Source organism: Stenella coeruleoalba (genome assembly GCF_951394435.1).
Source record: "Stenella coeruleoalba genome assembly, chromosome: 1".
Classification (NCBI taxonomy): domain Eukaryota; kingdom Metazoa; phylum Chordata; class Mammalia; order Artiodactyla; family Delphinidae; genus Stenella; species Stenella coeruleoalba.
In genome coordinates, this window is record NC_137169.1 from 19,634,779 (window position 1) to 19,654,797 (window position 20,019).

The window sequence follows — 20,019 nt, forward strand, 5'->3', positions numbered from 1 at the left end:
GTGGGCGGGTGACTCAACTCTGGACACCAGTGAGTTGACATTTGAATTGGGACTGGAACCCAGACCTCCAGATTGCATCATCTTGGGCCAACCCTGGGATTCTCTCTGCCCTTCTTCTGCTCTCAGATAGTCTGTTGCCCAATAGTAACTCCCAGCCACATACTCCAGTAACACCCAGCCACTCCACACTTCTCCACATGGAATGCCCTTGTCAGGAACCTATTTGATGGCAGGCTAGACAGTGAGCTCCAGAAAGCTGGCATGTGTCCCCAGTGCCTCTCTCATCTTTTCTCTGGATTATTCACCTACCCATTCCGCAGTGTGCCGTGGCACTGTCCTAGACGACAGGGACCCAGTGAGGAGTGGAAAAGACCACAGATACGGCCCCTAACCTCACAGAGTTGACTGTCTTAGTCCCTGGCCCAGGTAATCTGGAAACTTTCAGTCATGGAGAGGAGGACTATTCAGGTTGACGAACCCCATGGAGTCTGGAGCCATGACCTCACCATGTACCTATGCCTTTCAGCCTCCAGTCATATTGATTTAGGTTCTGCCTGTATCCTTCTCCATGAACCAACCTGCCCTGGCAACTGAAGTCTTTTTCTGTAGTTCCAAGCAGAGCATTTCACAATGACGGACAGCCTTGGTGAAACTTTGAGCTCACAGAGTATGTTATCCTTGGCTGCCCGGTGACACTTTATCAACGTGCTGGAGTAGAGGTGAAGGAAGAAAACCAAGTATAGTGTTAACAGAAATGACTTGCTCTTACCTACTGCATGCCTGGCCCTGAGAGTTCATCATCTGGTAAGCCTTCAAACAAACCTGCGTGAAAACAGAGGCTCTGAGACATTCAGTAACTTGCCCAAGCTAGTAAGTGGCCAAGCTGCAATTTCAATCCTGGTCTGAAAAAGCAGGTATTCTTGCCATTTTTCTAAACTGCATCTGTACAGGGTATGAATCCCATCCCCAAGAAGCTTTTCATCTAGGTGGATGGACAAGCCTCACCCAAGAAACCACAAGTTAGGAACAATACTGACAGAGATGCTCTCTGTAGAAGTAAAGGCAGGAATGAGGGAAGATAAGGTTGTACTAGTGGGTTTGAGGACAGTGAATAGATAAGGCTTGCTTGCCTGAGGAGGCCTGGAAAATAGGGGTGGGTCCCCATTGTGACCATCTTTGGATGCCATAATAGAGAGAATGGGTTTTCTCTTTCAGGCACTGGGTGATCCTTGAAGATTTGCAACAGTATAAAAGAGCAGCAGTTGAGGATGATGCATTTGGTGTAAATTACAAGTTCCTTCTTGGGGCGGGTTTTTATTTCAGGGGATGATCACAGGGCAGGGAGAGGTCCACGCATCCCAGGACAAAACAAGACGGCATCTGCTTCCTGTAAGTATTTAAAATGTGCTGTAAGACCATCTAACTGTCCCACTGTTGGTGAGTGTTTAAGTTGGTACAGCCACTTGACAGGAGATTTTGCATTCATCAGAAATATTTAGGAAGGGTGCATTAATTATAGCATGTAAAAATGCTTATGTTAGCTAAAGAACAGAATACAAAATTGAATATTTAATATGATCACTATTCTGCTTAATAATAAAAGCAACAGTAATAGTAATAATATATCATCCATGGGGGAAAACTGGAAAGAAAGGGGAATATATAGAATGCTAACAGTAGTTGTGTTAAGGTGATGAGACCCATGGGTGTTTCCCCCAACCCAGCAACTGTGCTACATTTCCCCAGTTTTCTTTAATGACATGCATTCCTCTTTTCGACATACATTCACCTTTTTCTTTCTCTTAAAAAATTTTTTTGTTGTCTTTTCTAATTGTTATTTTGCCATACCTACGTTGCAGGGGTAAATGAACAAATAGATGCAGAGCACCTAGCACGGTTCTTGGCACAAAATCGGGGCTCTAGGAATGTTACGTGAGAACGGTCGCTGGCCCGGCATCCCCGCATCTCCAGACCTCTGCCCGGCGGCAGAGACGCTCCCGAAGCCGACGCTCGTCGGGTCCAGCAGGCGCGGTGCCCGCAAAACCCGCCGCCCAGCCCGCCCTGCGTACGTGGAGCCCGGGCCGCACCGCCCCACACACCCCCTGCAACCTCGCGCGACGTCGCGCTCACCCACGGCCCCGCCCCCTGTGACACCACCTCCAGGAGGCAGGACTGCAGCGGCCCCGCCCGCGCCTCCTCCGATAGGCCGCCGCGCTGTCACCACGTCGCGGGAAGCAGGCAGGGCGTGTGTGTGTGTGTCTCTGTGTGTGTGTGTGTGTGTGTGTGTGTGTGTGTGTGTGTGTCTGTGTGTGTGTGTCTGTGTGTGTCTGTGTGTGTGTGTGTGTGTGGTTTGCTTTGTCATTCGTACCCCCGTCGGTGGCAGGCGCGGCCGGCTTGGCCGGGCACTCCAGGCTCCGCAGAAAAGGCCCCCGGCGCGCTGTCCCCGGCGCCTCCGGGATGAGAAGGGTGCTGTGAGCCCCTTACATAATGATGCGACTGACTGGAGCACAGTTCAGCCCAGATACGCACGTGCCGCAAACCCAGGCCTCGCGATTTCATAGGGTGCTAGTGATAGCCTACAATGAAAACAGCACCGTATGCTCTAATGTGGATTATAATACAATGAAATGCAATCCAATAATAATGAAATGTATCTTCGCAACAGGGCATAATATAGGATGTTATATTTATAGGGCCTATTTATAAGCCTCTATTTAAGTCTTTTCTGATAGGCTCGGACTCGGGCCCAGACACCATAATGATTGGGGCACACCTCTGTCCTTCAAAGAGGCGGGTTCTAGAGTCCGTTTTGCCACAGCGGGCCCTGGGATTGGCCGGCAGCGGCGCAGAGGCGCCTTCGATTGGTCCTGAAGGCCGTCCGTCGGAGCGGAGGAGGCGGGGCAGGCGGCTGGCTGGTGCTGGGGCGGGCGGGCCCCGGAATTGTCATTTCTTTGTTTCCGAAGGCGGAGGAAGCGCTGAGCCCACACCTCCTCGTCCCACCCCCTCCCCCCGGGTGCTGGCTCCATGTCTGTGTGACCGGCCCCAGGGGTAGAGTCCAGGCCCGACGCGGGGCGGGCCGGCGGCGGCGGCGGCTGAGGTGAGAGGCGGCGGCGGCGCGGGCACCCGGCCCCCCAGCGGGAGGATGAAGCGGCGGAACACCGAGTGCAGTAAGCTCCGCCGCCCCCTAAAGCGGAACCGGATCACCGAGGGCATCTACGGCAGGTGAGCGGCGGCGCCCCCGCCTCCGCCGGCGCGGGCCCTGCGGCCCCCGGCCGTCTCTGGAGGGGCCGAGCCCCGTTATGTAACCCCGACTAGGCCTCACGCCCTTGCCGGGGGCTCCCCGGAGGAGCGCTGCCCATGGGGCCCCGGGCGGCCCGCCGGGGTCCGCCCCGAGGGCGCGGGGCGTGGCGAGGGCCGACGGCCCGGCTGGGAGGGCGCGGCGGGCGCGAGCCGCCGTTGGGACTGTCCCCAACGGCGGTGACCCCCTCCCCATCCGCGCCGCCGGGCCCTCGGGGCTGCTCTAGGGGCTGAAGGGCCTCCGCTGGTCCCCCAGCCCGCTCCGGCCCGGGAGTCGCCGGCCTGAGTCGGGAGGCGCGTGGACCATATGCACTGGTGCGGGGGAAGGCTGACAAAGTTGGGAGCAGACAGTGGCCCCGCGGTCCCTCTGCGGACTGGGCAGGTAGCCACGTTGCCCCCTTTCGCCTTTTACTTCTTTTATGGAATCTCAAACTTGGCACCGAGGGCTGAAGCCGATACCCCCAAATCATGGCCTGTGGCCCCGCTCCAGACTCAGAAGGAGTGATGATCATTTTCTCAGCAGCATTATTTTGACAATTCCAAGCAGATAGTTTTATTCGACCCCTTTAAAAAGGATTTTCTTCAAACTCGCGTGGTTTGTTGTTGTTGTTTTTAGTTTGTTTTAATTCTCCAAAAACAAAGCAGTGTCCCTTTAAATAGAAATTGAATTCAGGACTGAGGGGTAGAAGGACAACAGGTTCATGGGGCAACTTAGTGAGAATCCCAGCTTCCCTAAGCAAAATTTGTGTAGGACTGTTATTTTCTGGTTCTCACAATGTTAATTCTGAATGGTACCTGCCTTGATAAAGAAATGATTTCAGAGGAGAAGTAATTAGTTTACAAAGGAGAATTCTCAGGATGTGCATATAAGCTTGATTGGTGTTTTACAGTTTAGCTCTTCTAGCTGTGGGACTTAGAGAAATATGTGAGGTAGCTGATAACACCCAAGTTGCCTTAGCATAGCTGTACACCTTGCACATGCTACTGTTTACACATTTAAAATGATTCCTTTCCACAAGCAGCTGACCGATGTAAACATTGGGTGTTTTTTTAAATTTCAAGCTTAAAAGGGTTAAGAAGTCAGTTGAAATAAAAAGTTTTTAGCTATATCCTTATGTAATGAGCCGCAGATCATAGGAAGAGTTCATTCATTAGACAAATACATGTACTATGTGCCAGGCCCTGTTCTAGCTAGTAAGGGTGCAGCAGTGAGTAAAACAGGCCAAAATCCATGCTGAATCAATCAAACCTGCCCATTTAAACTAAAACTGTAAAAGCAAAAACCATTTTTCCTACAGATTTAATGGGTGGGGGAAAGTTCTCTACAAGTGACACAGACTATAATTCTTGAATAAAGGAAGGGTTTTCCCCCTGCCTATTGAAAAAGATTTGAACAATTTAATATTGATTGTGACACAAGAATAGAAAAAGCGTATTAAACAGAGTTGGTAAAGCAAGGACAACCGTGCCATTTGAATGGCTGCTATTTACAGTAACATATGATGATGTACTTCTGTTTATAGTGAGAAGACTGGGAATCCCATATTGTTTACATGTTTTCTGTTGTATTTCAACTTCTCTGGTATTTGAACAAATATGCCCAGTTTAGTACCTGCCCCATAGTAACCACTCAGTCAGTGTGCATCAATGTGAAGAAGTGAATTTATTGTCTAATTAAGGTCTATTATTTTACTGATGAACTTTTGGAATTTGAATTTTCTTACCCTAAAGGTTAATAGTAAATGCCCTATGCAAGTTATTCAGAGTTTCATCTGTAAAAGTTTAAAAAACCAACAGTACTTCAGCTCTCAAATATCCTTACTCTTCTCTATTTGGCATTCTTTAGGTTAAACGTTAATAAAAAACTTACATATATTTCTACTTTCTTTTCTCTTGGAGCATCATATATCAAATGAGTGTTTCAATTCACTTATCTGTTTCTTAGTGTATATTATGGAGTATTATATTATGGAATATTATTGTCTGAAGAACAAGACCATAGTGTTGGGGTTGTTTTTTTTTTTTTACAATTTTGTTTTTAAAAAGATTTAGAAAATTTCCAGTTATTTCTAAAGCAGACAGAATGAGTGGGCTACTTACAAATTAGGTGTTTGAGGATTTGTGAGTATCAAATTTCTGTTAATCATCACATTTAAGTCTACACTAAATTGTTTTTCACACCATTGCCCATTTTGTTTCTCAGTGTCTGGCCAATTTTTATCTCATTAAATAGAGAGCTTTGTTTTTTTCTCAGGCTCCGTTGACAGTTTTGATAACCACTATCTACTGTTTCACAGCATAACTTTTCATGGACTTATTATTTTCATGTTCTCAGTCTGCACAGCTCTCTGAGCTTGGCGTAGCAAGGAGGCAGCTGTGGTGAAGAGAGCACTAGACTGGGAGTGTCAGGAGACCTAGGTTCAGACTCAGTGTCCCAGCTCTGCTGTGTGGGATGGGCAGGGCATCCACCGCTTTGAGCCCCAGTTCTCTCACCTGTCAAGTGAGTTTTGAGGACTGAGAGGAAATAACGTACAGTTTGTGAAACTCTGTAAATTCTAGCATGCTTAATACAAACATTATTTAGCACGTAGTTGTTATCGCAGTTTACCATATTTGTTTTATTTTTAAGGGTGAGGAAAGACCATAAGGTTTGGTACAACTATCAAACAAAAAGTTGAGTAGTCAAAACAAGGGGTCAGTTTCTGCTTGGTCTTGCTGGAAAAAAATCCTGTTGCTGAGATGCTTTTAATCATGGGCTCCAATCCAGCAACTGTGACTGAGGTGATTGTCAAATGATATCATTATTGTCATTATAATGGCTGTGGTAGAATTCTGTTTCAGGGGTAAGGTAGATGGAAAATGGATTTTAACATTATGTTTGTATTACCTACATTTATATATATGCCCATCATTTGAAAACTGAAATGTATAGAAATATGTTATTCCCGTCAAGTTAGTAATCAAAAATAAGAGAAAGGAAATAGGAATGGTGATTATTTTCTTTTATATTATTATGAGCTAAAATCAATGTCATTTTCAAAAAATCTGAGCCAGTATAGAGCCTGACAGAGAATAGGAATTCAGTCCTCAGTAAATGTTGAGCAAGTGAATTAGTAAATAAATGAATATAAACCAATCCATTCTATTCATTTAAGAACCTGCGTTGTTTTGGTAATTATGGAGGTTACAGGATAAGACATGGTTCCTTGTCTTCCAGGAGTTTACAGTCTAGGAGGCCGTAATAATGCCCTCTTAAATTTGTACAGTGGTTTTGAGGTTCCAAAGAACTTTGAGTTCTGTTCAAGTAAGAATATTTTAGTTGAATTAAATTTTCGCTTGCTCTTTTAGTGGTTCACCTGATGCATTAACAATTTTGCCCTGTACTATTTTATGATGCAGTACACAGTTGCCACTATGTGAGGGAATATGTATTTTCTAACTCAAATGAAATAGATGTGAAAGTACTTTGGAAATTATGAAAAAAAAGTTATTAATAAGAGAAAGTAAAATGAATAACTCTACATAACTATAACATTTCAGAGGTCCTCGGGTTTTAGGGCAGTGACTCTCTCCCTGTGTCTGCCTTCACACATGCACCAGACGCTCCCAAAAGTAATATCTAATTACTCCATGCAGTGATTCTCCAGGTGGAGTGGGGTTGGAGTGCTATGTAGATTTTAAAAGGCTTAAGGGAATTCCGGGTGGTTCATTCACCTTTCATCTTGCCAGGCTCCCTACTCCTCTCTGAGAATTAATGATTTTATAATAGGAAGATGAGGAGATAAGGTGTGGTGAGTAGAAGACAGAGGCAGAAACATTTATGTTTAAAGTCTCTGCAGTTAAAATTGTTCCTTACCCAAGTAAGTAATATAAGAATTTTAAGTAAGGCAGGTGTTTTAAGCTTCAGGAAATGATTTTATAGCTTTGTTACTGGTGGTTGAAGGAAGCATTCCTTCACTGGTGGATTTCTGGATACTTCCTGTCATGGTGTGCTGGGTTCTCCTTGTAGTATGTTGCCTGAAGCTTAAGCAGTGTAGTACTGTACCTGACTTTTACATTTTAGGACTCGAGACTTCCCTGGTCTATACAGTACCTTTTCCCATCCTTACTTCAGAGAAGAGTTTTCTGGCCTTTGACTTTCTAAATGGTCAAAGTTTACATACTTCTCAGCTTCCTAATTTCCTTTTTCAGACCCTTGTCTAAATAATCTGATCTCCAGAGATTTCACTTCTCTGCTTTTCCTGCCCACCTTAATGATGTTTCCTAAGCCTGGTTTTAGACTCCTTTGGGCTGTGCTTACTAAAGCCACGGGAGGCTGGCATGACCCTTGGCTGCCTTGAGTGTACATGTGTTCTGCAACTGAAACCCCAGATACCAGTGTTGCAACCTCACAGCCTAAAAGCATTTTGGTAATCTTGGTAGGCCTTAACTTCAGCTATGCTGGACTTGACATAAAAGTGATAAATGCGGTATTGTTTTAGAGGGGTATTGGGTAGGGGGGTAAGTACAATAGAGAAATTAGAAATTGAAATGTTTTCACCCACCTCTAGTGAGGTGTTGAGCTAAACCCTTGTATTTGCAGTTTCTGTGAAATACATTGAAACAAATCTGCCACACTGAATTTTGTACTTAATTTTTGCTAGTAGTATACTACCTTAAAAAAAAAGTACTTTCCTCCAGTTTTCATTTATGATTCTTCTCGTCTGAGCATTCTTGGCAGTTTCATTTCATTAGACATTTTGAAAATCCCTTTAAGTTGCTGCTATGTATTGAGGCAGGGAAAGGAGGGAATGTGATCTATTCCAGATTATTGGCTTAAAAGCTTCCTGTTTTGTTAATGATACTTTTTCTTCACATTGATACCTCGTGGCTTTTCTTGAACCTCACTAGATTTGGAGACTGATTTTAATGGTAGACTTAATAGCTTATTATTTTCACTTTCTTGTTATATACCTATATATTGTGGACCCAATCCATGTTCTATAAGCACTTTTATTTCCAGAGTCTTTTTCTTTGGCCATTTCTCCCAGATTTCCTCCATATTAACCCTTTGGGGTTTTATGTGTATGTATGTGTGTTTTGTTTTGTCATTTTCTAGGCTACCATCTAGGTGATATACTTAGGGGGCTATAACGAGATATAACATGTATCTTGTGGAGTCTGGAGGGTCAGATAGAAATTTTATAAACTTAGTTGAGATCAAAGTAAAATACTATAATTGGATTACTTTTCTTCATTAAATTTAGTGTGCTCTTCAAATATAGTTTTTACTTTATTCTCTAGGCTTCCCAGATTTGGGTGTAATTATTTTACTTGGATAGTTTTCAAGAAATAGGTCCAGAAGAAAAACAAGTTCTCTGCTCAACAAGCTGCATGAGTAGAACGGTGCTTACCAACGGTAGAAACACATAGCCTCTGCGGGACTTTTTTTTTCCCCATCGTGGATTTCTTCAGATACCTGAGGAGTGACTACTTCCTCAAGATCTCTCACCTTCAGGCAAATGCACTCTGGTAATGGAAACTTTAAAAAATGTAATCAGCTGTTAAAGTATATTCTTTGAGGCTTTTTATCTTTATTTTGGCATTTAATTTAACTGACATCAAATTGGCCTCAGCTCATCAACCTTCTAAGATGCCTGTCACCCCCAGACTTTGAAGCCCCTTCATAGCACTGGCTTTCATTCCTTTGTATTTTTCCCTCTGCTGCCCTTAAGGATGATATGCTCACATTGACTCATGGGGTTATAACATCAGAAGTAATTTATCCCTCGCCCCATCTCCTCTGTTGCCATTTCTGTTTTAGAGGTTTTGCATTAGTGGATTAAAATGGTGCATCTAGTCCACTTCAGGTGTATCCATAGAGATCACTGACTTATTAAGGCTGTTTGGGATCTGTTTCCTACCCAGCACAGGGGAGGTGACTAGAAATAATCTCGTTCTGTTTTTAAATTATATTATTACTTTGCTCATCTTCAAAACACTTTTAAAAACCAAATAAGCTGCTCAGTACTAAAGTCAGTACTTTGCCATCTTGTAGTGAGGTCAGGAGCTCTGGAGAAAATGGGGGCCATGTTCATGGTCAAACAAAAACTCCTGTCTCAGATGAGAGAGATAGCAAGGCTGGAGTCTTCTGTCTCAGATGTAATAAGTATTATTTTCTTGTCTTTTTCTAGACTTGACAAACTATACCTCATGGTTCATTGTGTTTCTGGCTTTTTAAAAAATGAGTTGTCTTTTTATTTTTAAATTACATGTTTCTCTTTTACAATGACCATTCTATGAGTGTGAATATTGTTGGAAAGCAGTCTTGAATTGTCCCATCTTTTGTGCCATAGCTATTTCTGTAAAGAGCATTTGACTTTAACATCTTTTTCTGCAGAGCTTCATAGTGTGTTTACAAATTCATAGTTTATGAATTAAGGTACTGAGTGTTTATTCTTTCATAAAGCACATCTGCTCATTTTTTTAAAACTTGGTTGTCTTGGAGAATTAAAGAATTATGTAACTTGGGGGCTTCCCTGGTGGTGCAGTGGTTAAGAATCCGCCTGCCAATGCAGGGGACACGGGTTCGATCCCTGGTCCGGGAAGATCCCACATCCCGCGGAGCAACTAAGCCCGAGCACCACAACTACTGAGGCTGTGCTCTAGAGCCCGCGTGCCCCAACTACTGAAGCCCACACGCCTAGAGCACGTGCTCCACAGCAAGAGAAGCCACTGCAGTGAGAAGCACACGCACCGCAATGAAGAATAGCCCCCGCTCGCTGCAACTAGAGAAAGCCCGCGCGCAGCAACAAGGACCCAACGCAGCCAAAAATAAATAAATAAATAAATTTAGTTAAAAAAAAGAATTATGTATACACAAAGGGATATAAAGAAGGGAATATGTATATGTATATATATACACAAAGGGATATAAAGAAGGGAAATAATATTTATCAAACATTTAGTAAGAGATGAGAAAGTCCAATGTGATGGATAAGCATATGGGCTTTAACATCATATGAACTTGTGTTCGATTAATGTCCCCGACACTAGTTATTTGATCTTGAACAAGTCATCTACCTGCTTTAACCCTCAGTTTTCTCATCTGTAAAATGAAGATAGTAAATAATATTACCTACTTTATAGGATTGTTATAAGGATCATTGAGATAAGTCACGTAAAATACTTAACATAGTGCCTGACACAGACAGGGCTGCTCAAAAAGTTGTTTGCTGTTACTACTATAATTTTATCTTCATTCTGTTATTTAGTTCCAGTAAGGATATTAGCTTCAGTTTCACAGGTGAGGAAACTGAGATTACAGGAGGTTTCACCACTTGATAGAGACCTCTATCTGCCTTACCCCAAAGTCTGTCCTCTTTTTGTTTTACTTTTTGTGCTACTTCACCCTTTCTGAATGGTGTTTATGTGTAATAACTCTTATGGTGCTCTCAAACTCTCTACTACATGAAGGACAGGTGTCATTATCTTCATTTTTCAGGTGAAGCAACAGGTACCAGGAGTGTCTTGTGCAAGGCCATTAATCTTTTTTCCTTCTCAAAATGAGAATCTCTTTTCCATTAAATAATCCAATATAGATGTGACAACAATGCAAAATGTGATCCTGGACTGGGATTGATTGATCAATGGGTCTATCTATCTATCTGTTGCTATAAAGGACATTAGTGAGTTCATTACTGAAATTTGAATAACTTCTGTAGATCAGATAATAGTACTGTATCAGTGTTAATTTCCTGATTTTGATAATTGTGTTGTGGTTATATAAGAAAATTTCCTTGTTTTCAAGAATTTCAGGAGTAAGGGAACATTATGTCTGCAAATTATTTTCAAATAGTTCAGGAAAAAACTACGTATACATATATGGGGGAGAATGATAGAAACTTGATAAAATGTTTTACCTTTTGTGAAATCTGGGTGGAAAGATATAACGGAGTTCTTTGTATTATTTTGGCAGCTTTTCTGTAAGTCTAAAACGATTTCAAAATGAAGAGTTAAGAAAATAAAAGCAATACATGCTTGTTATAAAAAATTAAAGCAGTATGACAATGTGTAAGTGTAACAGAAAAGAGCTTAGTCCTCTTTCCCTGGAATGAGCACTGTTATATAATTCATAAGTATGGTTTCTTCCTTGATCCATATAAACAAACATATATAGTTCTTTCTTAACAAAAATAGAATTCTGTTTTACACAAAAGTTTCTTGGTTTTTCTTCTTATTTAATCATGTCCATTTCTTTACATAGAAATTTATTTATAATTTTTTAGCAGCAACACAGCAGTGCATGTAGAATTCACTCTGATCTCTGCGGTCTCCTGACTCCCATTCCTGTGCTCTTTCAACAGTGTCCTGCAGCTTATTAGTTCCCTGTTCCTCAGTTTTCTTTCCTATAAAATGATAATAACTGCCTTGCTTATGTCATAGTTGTAAGGATAAAATGAGATAATATGAAAGCTTTTGGAAGAGTTACACAAGTGCGATATAAACATAAGGTATGATTAGGTAGATGATTATTACTATTAAAGATATGAAGCATAATACTTGATTCGTTTATAAAATGAATTTCTAATGTTTGTACAATGTTAACACAATTTTTTAGGGCCTGTGGGTTGTCTTCTTTCTCCTGTTGTCTTCTTTACCTCTTTTAATCCCAAACCCCATAGAATCCACACTATTAAAAGTGTTTTTGAAGCAGAAATTCTAAAACTCTAAACTTTCCAGTTACATTAGGTTACAGTACTTGTTCCTGATATCTTAATAGTCATATAGTACTTTAGAAAAATACTATACAACACAATTCTTAAAAGCTTTTTTAGTGATTTCCATTCTAGGGTTTTTTTCTTTTTAAATTGGACATATTACACACTGTTAGATTTGTCATTCCAGTGGCTGTGTATGTGTATAAGCATGAGAGTGTGTGTGTGTGTGTGTGTGTGTGTGTGTGTGTGAGAGATTGACTCTAGAATGGTTTTCTTTGCAGTCTGCAGGAGGCCCAGAATAGAAAAGAAAAATACAGAACAGCTTAGGTCTTCTCAGCCTGCTCCCCTTTTCTGGATTTTACACAAGGATGTGGTTGCAGAACGTAGCAGTGGTTCTAGTCTTGAGGCTCATGCACAACTTTCTGTAGACCACCATTCCTCAGATTTTTTGTCTTGGAACCTCTTTATACTCTTAAAAGTGATTGAGAATCCCAAAGAGCTTTGGTTTGTATGGATTATATCTAAAAATTTTACTGGATTAGAAATTAAGAGAAAAATTTTAAATAATTACTAGTTCATATAACAATAATAAATGCATGAGAAGAGTGGTGTGGTTTTACATTTTTGCAGATTTCTTTAATGTTAGGCTTAATAGAAGATACTTTGAGGACCCCCACAGTAGTCAGAACCAGTGGCAGGTAGGCTAAATGGAGTGATAGTCTGGCATCCAGAGCAAGGCTGATAAGATTTCTTTCTTCCTAGTGGAAAAATAGTGAGAACAGATTGGGAGCAGGTGCATGGTAATCCTTCAGGCAGCAACTGTATTTGTTATCTTCGTTGGTGTTGCTTTGTTCAGACACCCTTCTTAGTCACCTGTGCATTATCTTTCCCTCTACCTTCACTTTGTAAGTGTGTGCTTTGATAAAAGCCCTACTGTTGGTCCTAAACATTCTTATGCATGGCAGGTCATTCATTCAACAACTATTTGTTAAGTTTCTCTGGTGTGCAAGGTTCTGTGCTGGGCATCGAGAATAAAGCAGGGAACAAAATGGGCAGCTCCTTTGTTCTTCTTGTGGACTTTACATTTAAACAATTAGTTATACAAAATGTTATTTAATTATAACATGATTCTTGTGGTATAGGATGCTATATGAACATATAATGGGGTAACTAACAGTCTTTACTGTGGGGTCAGGGAGGCCTTTTTTGAAGAAATGATGTTCATGCTGCGTGCTGAAGGATAAGTAGTAATGGAAGTGCTTCATTTAGTTAAAGTTGTATTTAGGTAAGGATCTTGTCTGTGACTCAGAAAGAAATGTAGAAAAGTGGAAGAATTAACCCTGGACAGTTTGAATGTTCCCAGTTGAGGGATGGATAGCTAACAGTTTGGAGATAAGTACTGATGATCTGAGTAGATCGTTGTCTTCTTTTTGAGAAATTGTGGAATTCAGTGGAAGTTCTATGAGTATGAGAAGTTTATACAATAAACCAATACTTCTCAAATTTTAATGTATGCACAAAGGGTCTAGGGATCTGGTTAATACACAGCCTTGGATTAAATAGGCCTGGGGTGGTCCCTGAAATACTGCTTTCCTAAAAAGTTCATACATGATGCTGATGCTGCTGGTCCATGGACCATACTTTGAGTAGCAAAACTGTAATTACATATAATAAGACTTTAGCAGGATACCAGCTGGACAAGAGGCTGGGCAAACATTCTGGAAGTGATGTCCAATAGGGAGAAGTATTCAATAACAGTAGAGACAAAGCAGTTTGTTTCAAGAGGTATCATGCTACATACTGAAAAGTAAAAGGGATTCACAGTTGCTGTTACGGAGAGGACAGGAAAGCTTGGGATTGTGATAGATGACTACTAGCACAGCCAGTGAAATATTCCACAGACTCATTTCTGTGGTGAGGCCCAAGTGAACTAAATGACCATTAGTCTGCCTAGGGAAAAGGTCAGGTACTGAGGATTGATAGCCACCCTGTGGTAATTATATGAGCTCCAGAAAATGATCTAAGTGACAAGCAGCTAGAGATACTAGAGAGAAGGTGCACTTTACATGGAAAAAGAAGAATGTTCAATACTACTTCTCATTAATCATAGGTGATTAATCCATAGATGGAGGGTATTGCTAAATAGATTCAATTTTAAAAAATGGTTGTAAATGGCAAGGGTAGGAATAGAATGGGGAATTCTATTGGGAATGGAATGGGAAAAAAGAATCTTATAGTTAATATTCACTGTGAAAGAGTCACCACCATTAAGCCTAATGTTTGCATATCTCTTCTGTATTTCACTGGCACCCAGAGTAGAAGCTAATCAGACCATCAGAAGACAATATTGGTCTGCCCTTGTTTCAATATACTATTATGGAAAGTATCTTTTTGTTGCAATTCTGCTTTAAATTTTTGTTCAAGATATTTTATAGTAATTAGTAAACTTATTTGGATCAGAGAATTAAAGTAACAGCAAGTTAGCCATAAGTCATATTATGAACTATATATATAAAAATATTTTATACTTAATCATATTCTTTTCATGGTTTAAAAGAAATATTTTGGAATGTTAAGGGTTTAAAACCCTGTCTAGGGGCTTCACTGGTGGCACAGTGGTTAAGAATCCACCTGCCAACGCAGGGGACATGGGTTCAAGCCCTGGTCTGGGAAGATCCCACATGCCGTGGAGCAACTAAGCCCATGCGCCACAACTACTGAGCCTGCGCTCTAGAGCCCGCGAGCCACAACTACTGAAGCCTGCATGCCACAACTACTGAAGCCTGTGTGTCTAGAGCCCGTGCTCCACAACAAGAGAATCCACCACGATGATAAGCCCGCGCACTGCAATGAAGAGTAGCCCCCGCTCGCCGCAAGTAGAGAAAGCCCACGTGCAGCAACGAGGACCCAATGCAGCCAAAAATAAAATAAATAAATTTATATTAAAAAAAACCTGCCTAAAATTTTCTCCCCCTTTAGAATGTCATCTCTTTGGATTTGGCAAAATCTTATGACCTTCAGAGTATGGAAGGAAAGGAATTAGTCAGGTTTTCTACACTGATGAGCAGTCATTTTAGTTTACTTGTCTTTTAAATTTTGTACATGTACCTATAGAAGGATGATAGGCATAATTTACTGATATAGAAGGCTCAGTGAATCAGGCAACTGTCTTAAACTTTCTAAAACTCTTATTAGATTGGAATGAATCTATAAAGTTTAAAACTAGTCCTAGAGTAGAATCAACTGTTAATTAAGATTGCCTCTTGATTTTAGAGGCAGGCCCACCTAGAAGGGGAGCCTGAGGAAAGCTGAGGGTATAGCACATGTTTGTGAAAGATCAAGTTTCCTTAGGTATCTGTACTTCCAAACTGTGACTCCATAAGAACTGGGTGTCCAGGAACATCAGAGGTATGAAAGCAGCTGTTTGAAAAGAAATTAAATATATAAAAAGGAACCCCCTTGAAGTTACAGAATTGAAAATGAGTAGTCACTGTAACAAAGATGATCGTTTTTGTAATGCCTTAGGTTTAAATGATTGAGTTATTAAAAAGTATTCAACAGGCTGCCATTCTTAGGATAATGCTTTCTATACAGTGAAATGGTTTGTTGCCAGCTAGACTAGGATCCTGCCATGCCTGGGAGCACTTGGGGCAGAGAGCAGTCGGTAGAACTCTGTCTTCTCCACTTGGGGAATAGTGACAACTAGACATGATGAGGCACCCACCATGTCTTATTCGGCTACATTCCACACACAGCCCCATGGGAAAAGGATTCATCAGAGAAGTAAATACATTTCCATGACATTTCTTAAATGCCTTAGGAATATGGATGAAAGGCTATTATTTCTTCTTTAAAACCTAGAAACAATTCTAGAAACAAGGAAAAAACCTTTACTTTTATTTATTTATTTATTGCTGTACGCGAGCCTCTTACTGTTGTGGCCTCTCCCGTTGCGGAGCACAGGCTCCGGGTACACAGGCCCAGCGGCCATGGCTCACGGGCCCAGCCGCTCCACGGCATGTGGGATCCTCCCGGACCGGGGCACCAACCCATGTCCCCTGCATCGGCAGGCGGACTCTCAACCACTGCGCCACCAGGGAAGCCCCAAAACCTTTTACTTTTAAAGCCAAGCTTGGAAATCTAGTTTCAAACTAGATTTGTGCTCCTGAATGCCTGCGTGTCTCAGTTGTTCTTTCTAACAAACTATGCCTTACTCTCCACTGGATCAGTGATGGATTTAATGAATGAGGATGAGAGCTCTGTCCTCATCTGGCTAACATGACTCTAATGAAACTAAAAGGTGGGACTTAAGATTCAAGCTTGTGGACTTCCCTGGTGGCTCAGTGGTTAAGAATCCGCCTGCCAATGCAGGGGACACGGGTTCAAGCCCTGGTCCGGGAAGATCCCACATGGCCACGGAGCAACTAAGCCTGTGCGCCACAACTACTGAGCCTGCGCTCTAGAGCCTGCGAGCCACAATTACTGAGCCCACGTGCCACAACTACTGAAGCCCACGCGCCTAGAATCCGTGCTTCGCAACAAGAGAAGCCACTGCAGTGAGAAGCCCGTGCACTGCAACAAAGAGTAGCCCCCGCTCGCTGCAGCTAGCGAAAGCCCGCGCGCATCAATGAAGATCAAATGCAGCCTCTAAATAAATAAATAAATATATGGGGGGAAAAAAAGATTCAAGCTTGTGTTGTGGTTTGCCTTGGGTTCCTTGATTCTACAGCAAACCTCTTAATCAAAACTTACTGTTGTGCCCAAAGAAGTTCTACCAAGAATTAGTATTAGAAATTGACCCTAGTTGCAAATTATGTATCATTATGATACTGTAACATTAAGGGTCATATGTGTCTGTTCTTGACATCTTTTACCTGTGTGGCTTTATAGGGCATAGAAAGAGGCCTCAGTGCTGGATCCTGCTTTTGTTAATTTTACCCCAAGAATATAAGTCTTTTCGTACCTTATTTTAACATATTTCAAAATTATTTATTAAAAGTTTTGATTTTATTGTTCATGTTGTATATTCAGACAGCTAATTTAATCAGCAATATTGGAATGTTTGTATTGCAAAACACCATGCAAGGCTGTTGCCCGAGTCAAAGTGAATTTTAGGTACTTCCCATCTGTATATCTTAGAAAACCTTTAAAAAAAAATACCTAAATTGAACCTGCTCCAGAAATGACCAGATTAAAGACCTAGAATTAGGGGCTTATTAATAGGTAGAGTCTGAAAGCTTCTGTTATCTATGATACAACTAATGAATTGGAAGAATGGGCTTTTAGATTATATGAAAAATATATTTTTTAATCCAGGTCCTTACCTTGCTTTCAGATATCACAGTGGTTAGATATGTGTTCTGACTGGCTTATCAAGGTGTGTTTCTATTTAACGTAAGTCCAGAGGGAAGTGGGAGCACACATTAACATCTCAGCTAGAGCAAGGCTGGGATCTTTCAGGGTTTTTTTCTTTAATGTACATTTTGGTACCCTCACAGCCCTTGGAAGTGATTGGCATCTGCTCCCTAAGTTAATTTCTGTCTGTTTTGGGAAGTCATTTGGTTGTTGTTCGGTTAATTCACATGAATACTATAGAGAGAGGCAAGAGGAGAAACGGGGGGAAAAAGACAGAATTCTTCAAGCGTGTAGGGATGTGCATCAAGAATTTCAAAGACTCTTCAAACAGATGTTGAGGGGTGGGGAAACAGCAAATTTCAAGCCACTCAACCATGACATTTCTTCTAATGAAGAACAGCTTGAAAGCTGTAATTTTGAGAGTGTTGCAGTATTGTGAAGTCATATACTTAGCACATTTTAAAATAGTGGTGAGATTTAAGTGGGCCTTTTCCATCTTAAATGGAATTAAGCATTTTGGGTCATCATCTTATTTTGGTAGTTGTGGGTCTCAGAATGAACACCAGAGCTTTTAAAATGTAGGTGGGCCATGGCAGCATCTCTTTTTGTCCTTTATCTCCACTATTTTCATAGTATAGGAAGATATTTTTTGTCTCTTTAAATAAAGCAGTGAATTTTCTTTTTCTAGCTCTTCACAAATGACCTTGAATTCTTTTATATTTTGCAGTACGTTTTTATACCTGAAATTCCTGGTAGTGTGGGCACTTGTCCTCCTGGCAGATTTTGTCCTGGAGTTCAGATTTGAATACCTGTGGCCATTTTGGCTTTTCATCAGAAGCGTCTATGATTCCTTCAGATACCAGGGACTGGTAAGTTTATTAATATATATATTTTTCAAGTGTAAAAGATTTATTTACCCTTCTAAGAAAGTCTTCAATAACTGATAGTGAAACTGTTTAAAGTAGATTTTATTAGCAATACTTAGGTGACTGTACTGAGTAACAGGGTCTATGGACTGAAACTAGCCTTTGAGGCTATTTTGTCCAAACCCACTGATCAAATCATTTTACTCCCTCCTCTACCATTCCAGTGAAAAGAAGGGGAGGGAGGGAGGATTTCAGGAGGAAGACAGAGTAGTGGATAAAGCAGTAATTGCCCAGTTCTACTCTGAAGTACCTCTGGAGCCCCTATCACTGGCTTTGTGACTGGGTTCGAGTTAGAGCAGTGGTTCTCAGACTTTTTGGTCTCCAGATCCTTTACACTCTTAACAACTATTGAGGACTCCAAAAAGCTTTTATTTATGTAGGTTACATCTATCTATTTTTACTATATTAGAAATTAAAACTGGAAAAAATTTTAATACTTTTTAATTTAAATGAAAATAAAAAATTAAATTTTTATTTAAAATAAAATAAAATTTAAAATAAAAATTGAATACTTAATTCACTTAAAAAAAGCAATAATAAACCCATTACATGTTAATACACATTACATTTTAAAATGAAAAATAACTGTATTTTCCAAAACAAAATAATTAGAAGATTGACTACATTTTTGAAAATCTCTCTAATGTCTGGCTTAATAGAAGACAGCTGGATTTCCATATCTGCTTGTGAACTCAGGTGATTACAATATCACTTACCGTGTAACTTCTAGAAGACACCACCATACTCCTGAGTAAATGAGCATGAAAGAGGCAGATAACGCCTTAGTATTATTATGAAATTATTTTACCTGGGAGACTCCCTGGAAGGATCTCAGAGATCCCCAGGGATCCCCAGATCATGTTTTGAGAACTACTGGATTAGAGCAAGGGCATAGGCCTGGGCTTGCTCCCTTGGTTGACCTGTAGTTCTGTTGTGTTCCAGAGCCACATCTTAAACCTGTACCTCTTCTACCCAGGCCTGGTGCTTTGGTCAGAGCAAATCCATGCCTTGAAAAGATGGTTTTGAGCTCATGTCCTGTTAGTAATAGATAATGATGTGTCCAGAGGAAGCTGCATTGTTAAAATTATGAACATCAGTGTAATTCTTGCCACAACAGCCTCCAACAGCCTATCCTTTAAGAATGAGTCTCTTTAGTAATATTTTGTGAGGAGAGAGGAGGCTTTTCTGTGTTAAAATTCTGTTTCTTTTAGGTAACCCACCTGTGGAGTCCAAGTAAACTCACTGTGAATCAACCTGTTGGTTCTGGTCCAGTTCTTCATGATTTGAGGCCATAAATAGGATTACTCTTTAATGCTAAATTAACGACTACTTTTTATATGGGTGATTTTAACTATTTAAAATTTCCTGTTGTAACTTGTTCTGTAGTTATTGCATAGCAGTTTCAGAGATTTTGTCCAACGTGCTTTTAATAATCTGTTTGAAATTAACATGTTCTAAGATATGTTTTTTATTTTGTTTTTCCCTTTAGGCCTTCTCAGTATTTTTTGTTTGTGTAGCATTCACGTCAAATATAATATGTCTGCTGTTCATCCCCATACAATGGCTTTTTTTTGCTGCTAGTACATATGTGTGGGTTCAGTACGTATGGCACACAGGTAAGTTTTAATGGTTTCTTAGATAGATAGAAATCTTAGATTCAAACTTTTTAAATGTGATTTCCTTGAATAAATTATTTAGAGTTGAGTTTAATGTGAACATTTTTTTAATCCTTCAAATTTTTT

General features: G+C 40.8%; 1 protein-coding gene across 2 annotated transcripts in view; it reads left to right on the forward strand.

Moving 5' to 3' along the window:
• The first annotated feature begins 2,205 nt into the window (after positions 1-2,205).
• MACO1 (macoilin 1) overlaps positions 2,206-20,019 on the forward strand; it is a 57,955-nt gene continuing 40,141 nt past the window's right edge. The window contains exons 1-4 of one of the 2 annotated variants that reach the window (XM_079913001.1): positions 2,206-2,245; positions 2,964-3,222; positions 18,079-18,220; positions 19,767-19,893. In XM_079913001.1, the coding sequence (XP_079769127.1) occupies positions 3,143-3,222; positions 18,079-18,220; positions 19,767-19,893 (349 nt within the window). In that variant the 5' untranslated portion in view covers positions 2,206-2,245; positions 2,964-3,142. Of the gene's footprint in view, positions 2,246-2,879; positions 3,223-18,078; positions 18,221-19,766; positions 19,894-20,019 lie in introns of those variants that run through there. The other variant, XM_079913000.1, reaches the window with a different exon arrangement.